The following is a 15,464-nucleotide window of genomic DNA, read 5'->3' as shown; positions in this document are numbered from 1 at the left end:
TCTGAGAATTTAACCCCTTTTTCATACTTTTGACTTTTTATCTTATAATGTCATTTTTTAAAATTATGACTCACCCTCTCATAATTTAGATTTTATAATTTTTACAATAACAACTACATAGCTTTCATATTTATTTTTTAATGTGGTGGAAATTGTCTTCCATTGATGTCTTATTTCACTGAGGAAAAAAAAAATTCGCAGACAGCTCAGGAGACAAATCAACTTAGCTAAACTTTGTGACAACATTCATTTACAATCTCTTTTGATTTATCACAATCTCTTTTTTCTGTGGTTCAGTTTATGTTATTGTAACTGATCTACTCAAAGTTCCTCATTGTCTTTCAAAATAAAAGCAGGTCTCTTAACAGTAACTACCCTTAGTTTAAGACTGTGCAGAAAAAATCCAAAATGAAGCAAAAATAGTTGTAAATTAAAATAAAGGTATGGAGGGGAAATGTTCCTTGCTCAGCCGCCTGAAGTCCTCCTTTCAGTTTAAAGTATTTCTTAATGTCATTTGGGAATGAAGGCGCGGCCAGAGTCTGGAAGATAGGCTGAAAGTTACAGAACCCTGTCCAGACAGGTTAGGGTTTTTGCTCAGGTTTTGCTGCAACGCTCAAGAAGCACCGGAAGTCCCGCCTCATCCCAACCGTCGGTCCATTTGTTGTGCGCATGCTCGGCCCTACTGCTTCCTCTTTTACTGTGGCAGTGAGCGAGAGACACCATGAAGGCGTCCGGCACAGTACGTAAAACCTTTTATTTACCTATATAGAAGCTTAACACGCTCATTAAATGAATAGATGACGATTTATAATGTCACCCTTGTCCATTCTGTGGATATATATTTCCAGAAACTCCACACATAAGTTAAGATTTTACTATTTTTTTGTCGCGATGCTTTTGCGGCAACAACATGGCGTCCGCTGGACTCACCATGTGGACGGCAGTGAAATGAGACACAGTGGGTTACAGTTAGAGCTAAAGATAAAATAATACATGTCCACTAACATTTGGGAAACTCTTTCGGCAAAGAAAAAGTTTAAACTGAGGTTTTATCAAGCCAAACTGTCAGTAAATGGTCCCCTTGAGTGCATGTTAGCCAGCGCTTATAGCCGATGTAGCCTCCAGAAAGCTAACTGACATTAGCCGTCAGTAATGTGGTGAAGTGTAATTTGCGCAGCAGTGCGCCCTTAATGTGCACTCTGAACACTAAACACAGATCTAGATTTCAAAAATTGCATTTAAATAATTGTGCTGACTATATTTTATTCAGCTAAATTACGTTTAAGAGTATTTTGAAGCATGAACATGTCTTATTCGTGGCTCACGAAGTCTGGTAATTTGCTAAATGTAACTTTTATCGTGCGGTAATTGTAATTTGTTCGCTGCAAACGAGCTGCAAATGTGTTGATATTAAGCAATCCCTGAGTTAATTATGTAGTTTTTAATTATGCAGTTTTTAAGTTGTCAACAATGATGTGGCTATTTAAACGTAAGACATTGGATTGGATTTACTCACTCAACATTTAACTTCTCATGTTATAACACAAGTAAAAAGTGCCACCATAAGGAGTCACAAATTACTAATGCCAAGTGACAAATGTGTGAGAAAATTGGTAAAGGCTGGCTCTCTATAAATAAAGAAATGTAGTAATTATATCTCATTATAAATAGATTTGTATCCCACCCTTTGTATTGATCGAATTTGAATAAGACACTATGTGTTGAATTTAATATACTTCTCTCCCAAGTACCTTTTCATAATGATACCAGTTCCCTGGAGGGTCGTTCTTGTCCAAGTCTACACACCTGACTGAGTCTGCACCCAAACCCAAAGCTCATATCTGTCAGTGGTATGATTTTGTCTGGAGTGCAAACAGAAAGCCGATCCTTGTCGCCTTTCTCTGACGCTGCTGTGTCTTTGAAAGTGAATTCAGGGGTCTACAGGTCTTAAAAGGACGCAGTGTTTATACATAAGTGGGGTCCACTTCTTCTGTTCTAACAGATTGAAATGTTTTGTGAATTACAGCTTCGGGAGTACAAAGTCATTGGGCGTCTGCTGCCCTCTGCCAAGAACCCTGCCCCCCCTCTCTACCGGATGAGGATCTTCGCCCCGAATCATGTCGTGGCCAAGTCCCGCTTCTGGTACTTCGTCTCCCAGCTGAGGAAGATGAAGAAGGCATCCGGAGAGACAGTTTACTGTGGCCTGGTATGTATGTATGTTAGCCTTTTGGGACAGTGCCTGTTTCTCTCAACAGGAGATGGTAGCAATTTTTTGCTGTAAAGATGAAGTGTTTTTGACTTAGAGTGCACTCTGCTGCTGTTATTGTTTGGGCTGACAGAATGCATGATGCATTGAACAACTGTCAGCCCCAAAATAAGTTTTCAGCTTTACTATAACCCATTCGGTCCTACAAAATCCTAATTTGTCGATCTATCAGCACTGCACACATTAGAATCATTTTACATAGAGCCACCCATGTTTTGGCACTAACCTCCACCTGAGACTCAGACTCCTTTTATGTGCATCAGCTCAGAAATGACTGCTTTGACATTACATCTGATGCAACATTATTGAGCTTGTCTTGTATGTAGAAAACAACAAAATCTGTGTGAACTTGTTCTTGGCATCTACAAATTTTTGACTGCACACTTAAAGAGAGTTTTGGTAGAATATTCCGAAATCCAAGAGTGTTCATCCAGATGTTAACTCTCAGGCTGGTTCCCACAAGCATAAATGAGCTGTGGCTTTAATATTTTAAATGTTTTGTGCTGAAAATGAGTAAAAGTTGGGCTTAGCTTTGTAGAATTCTAGAAAAATGAGTTTGGCACAGTTTTAAATGGATGTTACTTATCAGGCAGACAAGATTTTAAAAATGGGTCTTTGGAGGAATGGAATGAAATGAATGAATGAAATTCCCAAAAGAAGGTAGCAAAGACAAACATGCCCCATAAGTCTTTGTTTGATGCTCAAAATCTAAAAAAAAAAATATGTATGTTTAAATGAAGCTTTTAAAAACCAATTCTCCCAATATATTATTGCAAAAAGCTGCACACTTTACTTCAGGGATGTCAAACTCAATCACAGCAGGGGCTGAATTCTGAGTTTGGGTCTTACCTGAGGGCCTAACAGGGTAGAAATTTCCCATAAACTGTCAACCTCATCTTAACCAGTGAAGAATTATAGGGGAAAAAAAAAACGTAACATGGATGATAAATGATTTTGAGATTTTAAAAAAGTCAAAAGTTAAAACCATGATCTTTTAACAGTTAAAGTACAAAAAAAAATCATGAGTTTATAATGCCAAAATGTGAGAAAAATCAAAACCTCGAGTTTTAAAGGTGACTTAACAGGGATTTTTCAATCATCAAGGTTAAGTTTACATCGTTATATTGGAGGAAATCTGCAGCCCTCATACTGGTGGGCCAGTATAAATATGATATGATCTGGTGGGCCGGGTGTAACTGTGCCACGGGCCAGATTTGGGCCCTGGGCCCTGAGTTTGACACCCCTGTTTTACTCTGTGCACCCAAACCCAAAGCTCATATCTGTCAGTGGTATGATTTTGTCTGGAGTGCAAACAGAAAACAGATCCTTGTCGCCTTTCTCTGACGCTGCCGTGTCTTTGAAAGTGAATTCAGGGGTCAACAGGTCGTCTAAATTTTGTAAATTTGTGAAGCACAGTCTGTTAATACTTGCACATTTTGGAGGGGTCTGGTTTTGCCTGTCTTTAGGATGAAAATACATCTGCAAAACAACCCAAAGGTTTCTTCTGGTGATATCTTCAGGTATAAATTCTGTTGGTTTAGTGCTTTTACTAAGCTTGGAGGTTCTCCACATCAGGCTCTCCAGGAAGTTTTGATCTTAACTGTTGAAGCAAATCTGCAGATTCTGCAAGTCCTTTACAACATGATTCCAACTTTTGTGCAAACTTGATCAGTCATCTTCATTTACAGTTCTGTGAACTTGAATGATATGCATGCTTTTTTCCTGTTTATTGCTCTTTGGTTATCTTGGCTACTTTAAGAGCAGGTTGGCTTTGTCATTAATATACATTAAAGTCTGTAAACTTTAAACCCTTTTGCTAAAATGGTTGTAACACTAAATCTCACTAACTCGTGACAGTTTTTAGATATTCAATTTCCCCTGCAATGTCTAAAAATCAAAGCCTCAAAACACTGTAAAATTATTTTAAAGCTGCTGCGAAATTTAGGAGTTGTGTTGTATTATTAAACATTGGTTTATTTTTATTTCAAATCAAAGGGTTCCTGAGTGTCACCGATCTCTCTCTGTATACTAAATGTAATGTCTTTGTATTACCTGGAACTAAAATCCTCCTGTTGTCTCAGGTCCACGAGAAGACCCCCCTGAAGGTGAAGAACTTTGGTATCTGGCTGCGTTACGACTCTCGTAGCGGAACCCACAACATGTACAGAGAGTACAGAGACCTGACCACCTCTGGAGCTGTCACTCAGTGCTGTAAGGATGCAAAATACACACACGCCACTAAATCCCCCTATAAATAAATACCATAAATAAACCCCATTATCTCCTGGAAACACTAAAATCAGGAGTTGTTAGTGATCGCCTGAGGCGCCTTAATGCTGCTGTGAAAACCTCATGTTTTAGTGGAACTGGCGCCACTTTGTGGACAAAGCTGCACTCCATTTCTCTACTGATTTTTCCTGTCTATGTATGGGTCGATTTTTGTCACCTAAATGTTTTTTTTAATCACTAAATTTTAAAAGAGTTTTGTAAGGTATGTGGGCAGCTTGTTAGTCAAACGTTCAGCTATGAAGACATTTAAAGGTGAGAGAAAAAGCCAGTGTAGTCACTGATGGCCTTGTTTGCTTTTAAAGCTTACAAAGAGACATAATCTGTTTTTTAACTTCTAAAAAACACCTCAGAGGTGAAGGATTGCATGTATTTAAAGAGATGAAATCAAAGATTAGGTTGGCAAATAGGTTCTGATGTTTTTTCCACCTTAGTATCAAATGATAATTGGTCCTTGGATAGCTTTCCTCTGACTTTGAGAATGTAAACTGACATGAATTTTGGCAAAACAAGAAATTAAAGCTTTTGCCGGACAGAACCTTGAATATTTATGTTGGTTATTGATCAGATTAGTTTTGGCTTAAGTACGCCTCATAAAGCTGCTGCAAACAAACAGATTTGACTGAGAAACAGTAGTGTCAAAGGTGTCAGATGAAGTGATGGAGGAGCTGAATGTTAAAGGCTTTCTGCAGATCCATACAGCCTGGAAAAGTGTGTATTATTGTCAATATTACGATCATGAAGTGTCTTAGTTTATTTGTTGAGGTGGCACTTTGACTTCAGCGTGTCAGAGTACTGTACCAAATCCTGACAGTCTAATTAGTGTCAGGATTTTATTTTATTTAGTGTTAAATTTGCACCCAGAAACTGGGATGATGGGAAATGGTGTGAGGAAATTTGTTTTCATTATTAAAAAATAAATAAATAAATAAAGGGAATTGTCAGGGGAAAATGATTAAGAGGAGGCTTTCTAGATGTACATTGGTTTAACTCTGGACAATAAAAATCAAAGTCTTGACACATGAAATCCACTCAAAGCCCTGGCAGCATGGTGTAAAAATTGTTTTATTCATGGTGAGCAGCAACTCTTTAACTCACCTTTCTCTCCTCGCTCAGATCGTGACATGGGAGCTCGCCACCGTGCTCGTGCTCACTCCATCCAGATCATGAAGGTGCAGGTGATCGCCGCCAACAAGTGTCGCAGACCTGCCATCAAGCAGTTCCACGTCAGTATAATCCTCACTACTAAATCGTCTGTAAATGTTTGTGTGAGCGGGTCTCTCTCTGGACTGGCCTGTCCTCGTTGGTCAGCTCCGGTTTAAAAGCCCGACAGACAAACTGCCAGATTCCTCTTCCAGATTTCAAGCTTCCATCTTCAAACCTGGCGGTTTAGAAACTGGCGACATGATCATTAAATAAAGACATGTTTGATCTCATTGTCTGTGAATCTGAATTTTCTCTCCTCTGGTTCTCCTGCAGGACTCAAAGATCAAGTTCCCTCTGCCTCACAGGGTCCTGCGTCGTCAGCACAAACCCCGCTTCACCACCAAGAGACCAAACACCTTCTACTAAACTCACTTTTTCATTTAGTGCGGGAAAAAATAAAAATAATCCAACTGAAGAATCATGTCTGGAGTTTTTCTTTAATCTGTCAAAGAATTAAAATTAAATCATCAAAAGGAGAGGTCTGAAATCTTTAATGGTTTTACTCACTTGTGCACCAGATTTATTTAAATAAAACATTTGATTTTGAGACACTCTTGAATACCTATGAACCAATTCAATATCAGTTTTAGACACATTAAAACCTGCAAATTGACATTTTAAATGCACACATTTTAACTTGTGCTTTACAATTTCGTATTTGTTTCTACCTTAAGTTTCAAAATGGATAAATGACCTTCACTTTCAGGTGTTTTAGTGTCAACCATGACATTTTAGTTGATTCATAAGCAGTTTTTCAGAAGTTCTTACCCTTTAGAGATCACCTTTGCAGCCTCCTGGCAAAGATGAGGCTGATTCCCAAAACTGCAGGTGCATACTGTGACCACATGGTGGCAGCATTGTTAAAGACCTAAAGGTGGACCAGCTGGCTCTGTTATTAAAGTTCTCCATCAGGTTTAAATCCGTCAGACTGAGATCAGATCAGATACTCCATTTGAAGTTTCTGCCAGATCAAGTCTTAAAATCAGGTTCAAAGAAAATTTGATTATGTAAAATGAAACTGATAAAATCAGGTAATCCAGTTCTTACAATTTTGGAGCAGGATTGTGATAACTTGGATCCAAAAAAATCAGGATTATATTCACCCCAGCAGAAGGATGTATTCAGTCTGGATTACAGAGGGAAATGTTAGAAAACTATGACACTAGTCAAACAATACAGCCATTTCACAATATCACCGATTTAAAGACGTGTATTTTCTCACAAGGACTTTTTATTCTTAAGTAATTAAAGTAAAAACTGAACATTTTTAACCTCAAAATACTTCTTTTAAAAGCATCTGTATCAAATAAGTTTGATTTAGGGGTGCAGATGGCATAGGGGTCAGGCTGCACTCTATGTATGCAGGCAGCCCAGATTAAAGTCCAGTCTGAGGTTCCTTTCATCCTGGTCTCTGACTCAATCCACTGTCCTCTCTAAATAAAGGCATTAATAAGACCCAAATTTATATCTAAAAAATATATATAAAAAAAAAAAAAAAAAGTTTGAAACAGCTGTGTGGCTCTTTATGTTTGTGTGGATTTGGCGCCCCCCTGTGGACTAAATATTTTATTAAATCCCCTTTTAAGCACTGATACTTCACTGACATGCTCTGTATTTAGATCAGTTTATTGCATGGCTTTACATGTCAAATGTTTCATGCTTTAAAGTCATAAAACATACAAGAAACCCTTTAATATTAAAATAAATGCAGGTATGTCTAAATCAAGGAGTTGAGCATGGAAAGGCTGGCCTATTTATTGTCTTCCTAGTTTAATAAAATAAAGACAAAACTATCAGTTAAATATGTTGTGCAAAAAGATTAATAAACAGGATAATGGCATTTTTTCTTTGATAGATTTCAATTTTTTTAAGCAAATATAATCTGAAAGAATGGTTTAGTCCAGGGGTCTCAAACTTTGCAGCTTGTGACCCCCAAAATAAAGGTGCCAGTGACCAGGGACGCCCACTGCACCTGAAGATGGCTGAACACAGCCATGCACCTTCAAGAAAAGTTATGTGCAGACAGGGCCACCCAGTAGGGGGGAAACATGGGAGAGCTTTCTGGGGGCCAGTAAAACCATGGTCCATTCTAAAGTGAAGGTGTGGTATTTTATATTTTACCTGAATAATAACCACTCTTATCAAAGAAGCAGATTTTAATTCATTTGTGTAGTAAGTAGCCCTCTTAAAATGTTACTCCTTTAGCTAAAAACAGAATGAAAATATGTTAAAAATGAATAAAAATGGCAAAAAATGGTGGGGAAATTAGATTTTAAAAGTAGCAGAAATGGGTCAGAAATGCCAAAAATTAGATAAAAGTGGCTGGTTTAGGCTGATTTGCCATGCGTTATTGAGCAAAATGCTGCATCCAAAGGACGTCATCAGACAACAAACTACTTTACAGAACAAATAAGGTTAACTTGACTATGTCACACATGCACGCTCTACAGTCCAGCCACTCTAATGAGGGTACATGTCACCATACCAAACCATTCTCATCAAACTGGACCACCTGGTGGACACACAGCCATAATCATCTTTGAGACATGTAGGCAAGCTTTAAGGGTTTTATTAAAGTGAGTTTATTAAATGCCAATTATTCTGTATATTTCTCTCTTTACTGTATCTTTAAACTAACCCATTAAAGCAAATGTTACTAATATTTAATTTCTTCAAAACCACATCCTCAAATTTTTGGCCACCACTGATTCTGGCCTTTACGTAACTCCACAATGGTTGGTCCGATTTTTACCATTCAAACTGAACCTGAAACGTCAATACCCCGTCTTTATTGCAGCTTGAACCTCACCAATCTCTCCCACATTTATTTCATGTGCAATCCGGGTGAAGTAGGAACAAGCCCTGCTCTCATACAGCCTCAGAGAGCTGCTAAGACAGCTGCAGATGTTGTTAATAAAGCTGCTTTAAAGCTGGAGTAGAAAATAAAAAAGTTATGAGTTGGACCGTGTCCCAGTGGGCCAACATGTTTTATTCCAGTTTAAGTCAGAAAGGAGAATCTGATCATGAGAAGCAGGTCGTCAAAATGTTTAAAATCTGTGTTATATCAATGATTGATCGTATCAAAAGGTACAGGAGCTCTAAAATTACTACTGTTTTATAAGACTGATGTGTAGGAGAGGGAGTAGTCCTTCAGAAAAAGCAGATAAACTCCAGAACATGGTCTACATTCAACAATACATGGTCAATGTTTGAAACTCTTCTGCTTGTTTAAAGAACAGTTCCTCTCAGGGAAAATAACCCACCTGATTTATATTGTTTTATCGTTAAAATGACTAAAATTACCTTTAATTATTTGTCTAAATGGTTATCTAGCCCTTCCATATTAATAAATGTTAAACATGTGTTAGGCTCTGCTTGAGGTTTCTGCATTTAAGAGATGTGTCTTCTATGTTTAAGCTTTCTGCCCAGTCAGCACAAGTCTGCTTTTGTTCAAGGTTTCTGCCTTTTCAAAATGAACCTTGTTCTTCTCAAGGTTTCTACCTGTCCAACATGAGCCTGATTTTTCTCAAGGTTTCTGTCTGTTCAATATGTGTCTGGTCCTTCTCAAGGTTTCTACCTGTCCAACATAAGTCTGATTTTTCTCAAGGTTTCTACCTGTCCAAAATTAACCTTGTTCTTCTCAAGGTTTCTACCTGTCCGACATGAGTCTGGTCCTTCTCAAGGTTTCTACCTGTCCAACATGAGCCTGGTCCTTCTCAAGTTTTCTACCTGTCCAACATGAGCCTGATTTTTCTCAAGGTTTCTGTCTGTTCAATATGTGTCTGGTCCTTCTCAAGGTTTCTACATGTCAAACATGAGCCTGGTCCTTCTCAAGGTTTCTGCCTGGTCAACATGAGTCTGGTCCTTCTAAAGGTTTTTCCTGTTCAACGTGAGTCTTGTCCTTCTCAAGGTTTTTGCCTTTTCAACATGAGTCTGGTCCTTCTCAAGGTTTATACCTTTTCAGCATGAGTCTGGTCCTACTCAAGGTTTGTGCCTGTTCGACATGAGTCTGGTCTTTCTCAAGGTTTTTGCCTGTTCAACATGAGTCTGGTCCTTCTCAAGGTTTTTGCCTGTTCAACATGAGTCTGGTCCTTCTCAAGGTTTGTGCCTTTTCAACATGAGTCTGGTCCTTCTCAAGGTCTCTGCCTGATTAATGTAAGTCTGGTTCTTTTCAAGGTTTCTGCCTTTTTAAAGCAGTTTCTTCTTGTCTCTTGATATTTTCACAGTCCATATAGAGTGCTATAATTGAAGTTCTGGCTAAGATGAAGCCAGCATAGAGGGAGGATCCCTTTGTCTCATGATTACCTCTGTGGCAGTCATGGTAAAAGCAACACAATTAGGTTACTGCAACTGTTGTAAATGTTACTAAAGCCTGTGTTCATGGGCGAGTTTAAAACATCCTTTTTTCTCTTATTTGGTCGCTTCATGATGTAACCTTGAATTTGTTTGATGCAGTGAACATTCATTTTCAATTTCTAACTCCAGACACCAAACTTCATTAAAATCTTTACCACCAGGATGTGATTATAAACCTTTTATGCAACATCAGCTTAAAAGCTTGAGCGTTTGACTCTCCGCAGACAACCTGCACATCATGCAGCATATTTCATTTATTGCAAACATTTATGTCAGGCTGAAAGCACCTCTAGTTATTTTTAACAGCCTCTTGGTTTTTTGGTGATTCTGCGTTCACAATGAGCTCCACTGGGAAGAGCTTAAACTTTAACTATGTAGAGAATAAAATGTATTCCTTAACAACCTTTTAATTCCCACAGTAAAACTCTGCTGTACATACTGAGCGTCTTTGTGTGGAGCTTTATTCTGAAGCTGTAACCTGTTTCCTGTCAGTGCGCCCTTTAAGGAGCGGCCTACAAATAATGGAAAAATGTGAGCGCTAATAGTCTGATCCGGCTCATAAACATGCGGCTGTATATTAGAATTTAATTAAGCATCAGAATCTGTGGTTTGAGTCTCATTTTTCTCCTGTTTGTGTTGGAGCGAGCCGTCAGCTAAGACCTATTTTTTTCTGGTGTTTGTAATGATTTTACATGTTTACGACCATGACTCACTTAAAGGGACGTTTTCCAGCTCTGAGTGAGGTCTGTTTCTGCAGCCACCCACCGCTGCATCGCCTCCATCACTCCCATCACCAATCCTCAGCTCGGCATTTCCTCCTCTTCCTTGAAAAGGGACGCCATGAAACTTGGCATTTGTCTGGTAATTACAAAGATTGGGACACTGATAACTGTTTGACACCACAATAACAAAACTGAAGTCCTAGATAATAAATAGTGATTTATTGTTTTAAAGACCTAATTACCAAAATAATATATAAGAGGCCTGAAGACAGAGCCTTGGGAACCCCTTACCAGCATTTACACTTTAATCTGAGGTTAGAAATTCTCTTAATGCTGCTCATCCCGCTTCAAGACCCAAAATTTCATTCTGATTTTTAACATTCGATATGATTAGCTGTTGTAAAAATTCAACTGTACTGATAACATTTTCAAAATTAAAAGGACAACTGTGGCACAGTGATGGTGGATCTTAATGTAAATGTTAATAAAGTGCCATTATGTTGGTGTACTCCTGGATTATCCCATCCTGGAAACCATCTATTCACCTTACTTGGTTCTTGACCATCCTATATTAACTGCCCATTAAATAGATGTCACCTGGAGCCAGAACTACTTCCATCCATCCATCCATTTCAGTACAACTGGTGCCAGGTGGCACAAGATGCTACCATGCTAATTCTGTAAACAAACATTTTGACAAGAAGAATTTAATGATCCATTTTTTAAATTTGTGACAAAAGATGACACTGTAAATGGTCAACATATAGGCAACCAAAATTATAATGGTATCTTGATTTATAATCCCATGTTTGATTAAGCAAATAGCAGCACCAAAAGCATCCCAGGGCCGATTCCAGTGGTTGCCAGGGCCAACCAGGGCTCCCTGAAATCTGACTGGCGTCCCCAAAATCCTTTGATTGACTGTTTGCCTGGTCAACCACTAACTAGCCATGTGAGCACACTCAATGAGAATATCTTAACCTTCATTAGAGGTGCGGTATATAAAAGTGGCTCCACCATTCTTATATATTTCTATATGTGGCCCTCAGTGGAAAAAGTTTGGACGACCCTGCACTAAGCAAACACACCACGTGTGATATCAGACTTAATCCTTACACCTTCCCAAAACAAAATAGTAACAAATAAATGTGAAATAATCAAACCAGATGAAACAATATGAACTGCACCAGTTGTTCTTCATTGTGACATTAAAAAGTATCAAACGATCAAACAGTTTCACTGCCTTTTTTTGTTTGGTTGAAGTAAAGCTCTATAATGTGGAATTAAAAAGTCCTGAGGATTGAGCCTTGGGGAACTCCTCATTTAAACGGAGGAGTCAGCACTCAAAAAATGTCTCTTCAAGTAGTTTTATTTCTAGGCAAGCAATGGTCACATCAGACGGGTATCGTCTCATGGTCTCCTTCAGGGATATCAGGTCTGATTACTTCTCATCAGCACAGCTCTTTTTTGTCATTTGGTTGAAGGAAGGATTAAAAATGTGAAACAGAAGAGGCCCCAGGCTTGAGCCTTGAGTAACTCCTTATCAACGTAGTTCTTTTTAAGGTTCTTTGGTTGAAATAAGGCTCTAAAGTGTGAAACAAAAGAGGCCCCAGGATTGAGCTTTGGGGAACTCCCAGCACAACACAGCTCCATTGTTGGTTCTCCTCATTTTTCAAAACCCCAACATGCTACTCTAACTTCATTTGTGTTTTTATTACTTAGATATGATTGCAGGTGATAAAGGATGAGCTAGCAACAGGTTAGCTGAACAGTTGTTACCAGGAAGGGACTTTATTTTTTGATTGTAAAACTTAGATATGATTGTTGTGAAATTAAAGCTGTATTGATTCCACGTTTAGTACCATAACAACAGAAAGCGAAATCCTTCTCTCCCAATATTGGGTCATTTCTTGTTGGTGAATACCCCAAATTGTAGGCCACTCCTGCACACTGTCAAGATGTTGGAAATGCTTCTGTACCATTAATTAACAAAGACTGCCATCTTCAAACACGGCAAATGTAAAAATGTAAAAGTATCAAAATATCTAAAAATGTTGGTAACCTTTTTTGGCTGTGCTCAAATTTCAAATAAAAGCAGCCAGAGGCAGAGCCTTGAGGAACTCCTCACCAACATTTAACACCCTTTTTGTATGTATTTTTGGGGCTTTTTATGCCTTTAATCAGAGCGGGGGACAGTGGATAGAGCCAGAAATCGGGATGAGGGATTAGGGGAGAGACATATCGGAAAGAGGCTGCAGGCCAGACTTGAACCAAGGCTGTCCACATACATCGGGAACATCCTAACTGCTAGGCAATCTCCTCCCCATTTAACACCTTTTATGTACGGTTGTGAATTTTTGCGTCTACATCTGTGCCTAGCCTCCTCCAAGAACCCCAATTACTGCCATAACTCCATAACTGATAAGTAAACTTTGATATAATTGTAGTAAAATCAAACTCTATTGACAGACTGATCAAGTAAAAGGCAACAGGAGTAAAACCTTTCAGAATCAGACCTGTGTTTACACATAAAGGCATTTGTCTGTCTAAACAAGATTAATGCAGTTGGCTACTGTTTCTCTAAATTTACTTGGTTAGGTGTAAAAATATGTTTGTGGCTTTGGATAAAACCATTTGCCACGCTGGTTTATGGCACATTTCATCCTAGTTGAGTTTCAGAAGCTCCCTCTGGTTTGTTTTTAGATTTATTTAATCAGGAGGATCAACAATTAGTCTTCTCCTAATACCACCACATCTCTGAGCAGCATTAATAATCCTCCTCATCCATCGCCCTTGTCTCTACCTGCCCTCTAGCTCTCTGACTCTCCATCTGTACTCTCTGTGGACTCTGCGGTTTGAGGTTTTGCCACTCTGTACCCGTTAAGCGTTCTTGGACAGAAGAAGATCCACAAAGGCCTCCAGACCGCCTCGAGCCATCGTCCCTGGCCACAGAACAGTAAACCTGGCAGAGAGCAAGACCAGACTGTGGTCAGGAGGAAAACAGAGATACAGAGACGTCATCAGACAGGACAACACTGATCATTTGTACTTTTGCCCTGTACTTAGTCAGAGTAATAGGAGTTCCAGCCCTGAAGTGGTAGAACCCTATTGTTTTTGTGTTAGTTTATACGGGCCGGAGCACCGGCCTCAGAGCAAGGACCCTATCAAAACTGTAGAGGTTATTATTATTAATATTGTTACTATTACTATTATTATCATTATTATTATTGAAGTCCATATCTGAGATTATCCATATCCATAACACTGTTATGTTTCATTAATGGACACCTTACTGGCCATAGCAAGCATTTTGATATGTCGCCAAATTCACAGGAAGTTGGCATAAAGCTCATATTACATATCTGATTTCATTCAAATTTAAAAGGTATGATCAAGGTCTGCCTATCTATACATTCAGAGGGTAATTTTGGGGTTTTGTTGTAGCACCTCCATATTATGCCAATTTTACAGAAAGTTGGCATAACTCTCAAACTAAACATTTCATTTGCTTCAAATTTGCCCTTGTATGATCAAGGTCTGAACTTCTACACATTCAAAGGTTAATTTTATGGTTTTGCTATAATGACTTCATATCCTGCCAGTTTCACAGGAAGTAACTCTCGTGTTCTCATACTACATATCTGATTTTATCCAAATTTCACATGTATAATAAAGGTCTGCCCCATTATGCATTCAGAGGTTAATTCTAATATTTTGCTGTAGTGCCTTCATAATGCACCAATTTCACAGGAAGTTGGAATAAAGCTCATATTACTTAATCGATTTTATTCAAATTTAAAAGGTATAATCAAGGTCAGCCTTTCTTTACATTCAGACGGTTATTTTGTGGTTTTGCAGTGGCGCCTCCATATTTCGCCAATTTTACAGGAAGTTGGCATAACACTCATTGAATTAAATCAAAAGTAAAGGTATGATCAAGGTCTGCCTCTCTATATATTCGGAGGTTAATTTTAATATTTTGCTGTAGTGTTTCCATAATGCGCCAATTTCACAGGAAGTTGGCATAACTCTCAAACTAAACACTTAATTTGCTTCAAATTTCATGTGTATAATCAGGGTCTGAACATTTACACTTTTAAATGATAAATTTTTTATTTTGCTTTAGCACCTCAATATTAGCGAATTTCACAGAAAGTTGGTATAACTCTCATTAGAAACATCTGGTTGTATTCAAATTCCACATGTATGATAAAGGTCTACCCCTCTACACATATTTACACATATTTGCTACAAACATGAAACTGGGGAATTTAACTCAAAATCCTGTGTTTTACCTTTCTGAAGAATATAGAACAAACCAACCTCATGGTGGCGCTGCAATTAAGGAAAGAAAAGGCCACATCACTCATACATGAGTCAAATTGACTTGAAAGTGGAAATATGAGTCCAGCTCATCTTTCTCTACAAATCAGTTTAGGTCATTTTCATCGGCATTTACTATAAAGCTTTATCTGTGCTTCCAACTTTTACAAATTGCAATAAACTCTTGCATTTCAAACCAAGCTCATTTTTTTTACATGTTTTGAGCATTTTAAATACTAATTCCATACACTCAGGTGTCAATATCTGCAACATACAGTTATCCTTAACTGATCAATAAAATCCAC

General features: G+C 38.3%; 1 protein-coding gene and 2 non-coding genes across 3 annotated transcripts; all 3 read left to right on the top strand.

Moving 5' to 3' along the window:
• Positions 1-607: 607 nt before the first annotated feature.
• rpl18a (ribosomal protein L18a) lies at positions 608-6,147 on the top strand. The gene is made up of 5 exons (XM_041780233.1): positions 608-739; positions 2,027-2,206; positions 4,348-4,477; positions 5,669-5,778; positions 6,032-6,147. The coding sequence occupies exons 1-5, from the start codon at positions 722-724 to the stop codon at positions 6,122-6,124; spliced, it is 531 nt and encodes a 176-aa protein (XP_041636167.1). The 5' UTR covers positions 608-721; the 3' UTR covers positions 6,125-6,147.
• LOC121505839 lies at positions 1,816-1,946 on the top strand. Its single transcript, XR_005991588.1, has one exon. It is a non-coding gene; the product is annotated as a small nucleolar RNA SNORA68 (small nucleolar RNA).
• Positions 3,521-3,651, top strand: LOC121505840. The gene has a single exon (XR_005991589.1). It is a non-coding gene; the product is annotated as a small nucleolar RNA SNORA68 (small nucleolar RNA).
• Positions 6,148-15,464: the final 9,317 nt, after the last annotated feature.

This window comes from Cheilinus undulatus, linkage group 23 (assembly GCF_018320785.1).
Source record: "Cheilinus undulatus linkage group 23, ASM1832078v1, whole genome shotgun sequence".
Taxonomy (NCBI): Eukaryota; Metazoa; Chordata; class Actinopteri; order Labriformes; family Labridae; genus Cheilinus; species Cheilinus undulatus.
Note: the sequence above shows the minus strand (reverse complement) of the source record. Positions and strands in the feature narration are given on the sequence as shown.

Excerpts from the sequence above, each read along its gene's own strand:
- rpl18a (XM_041780233.1), top strand. Across the intron at positions 2,207-4,347 it reads AGACAGTTTACTGTGGCCTG|GTCCACGAGAAGACCCCCCT; the intron begins GTATGTATGTAT and ends CTGTTGTCTCAG. Across the intron at positions 5,779-6,031 it reads CTGCCATCAAGCAGTTCCAC|GACTCAAAGATCAAGTTCCC; the intron begins GTCAGTATAATC and ends GTTCTCCTGCAG.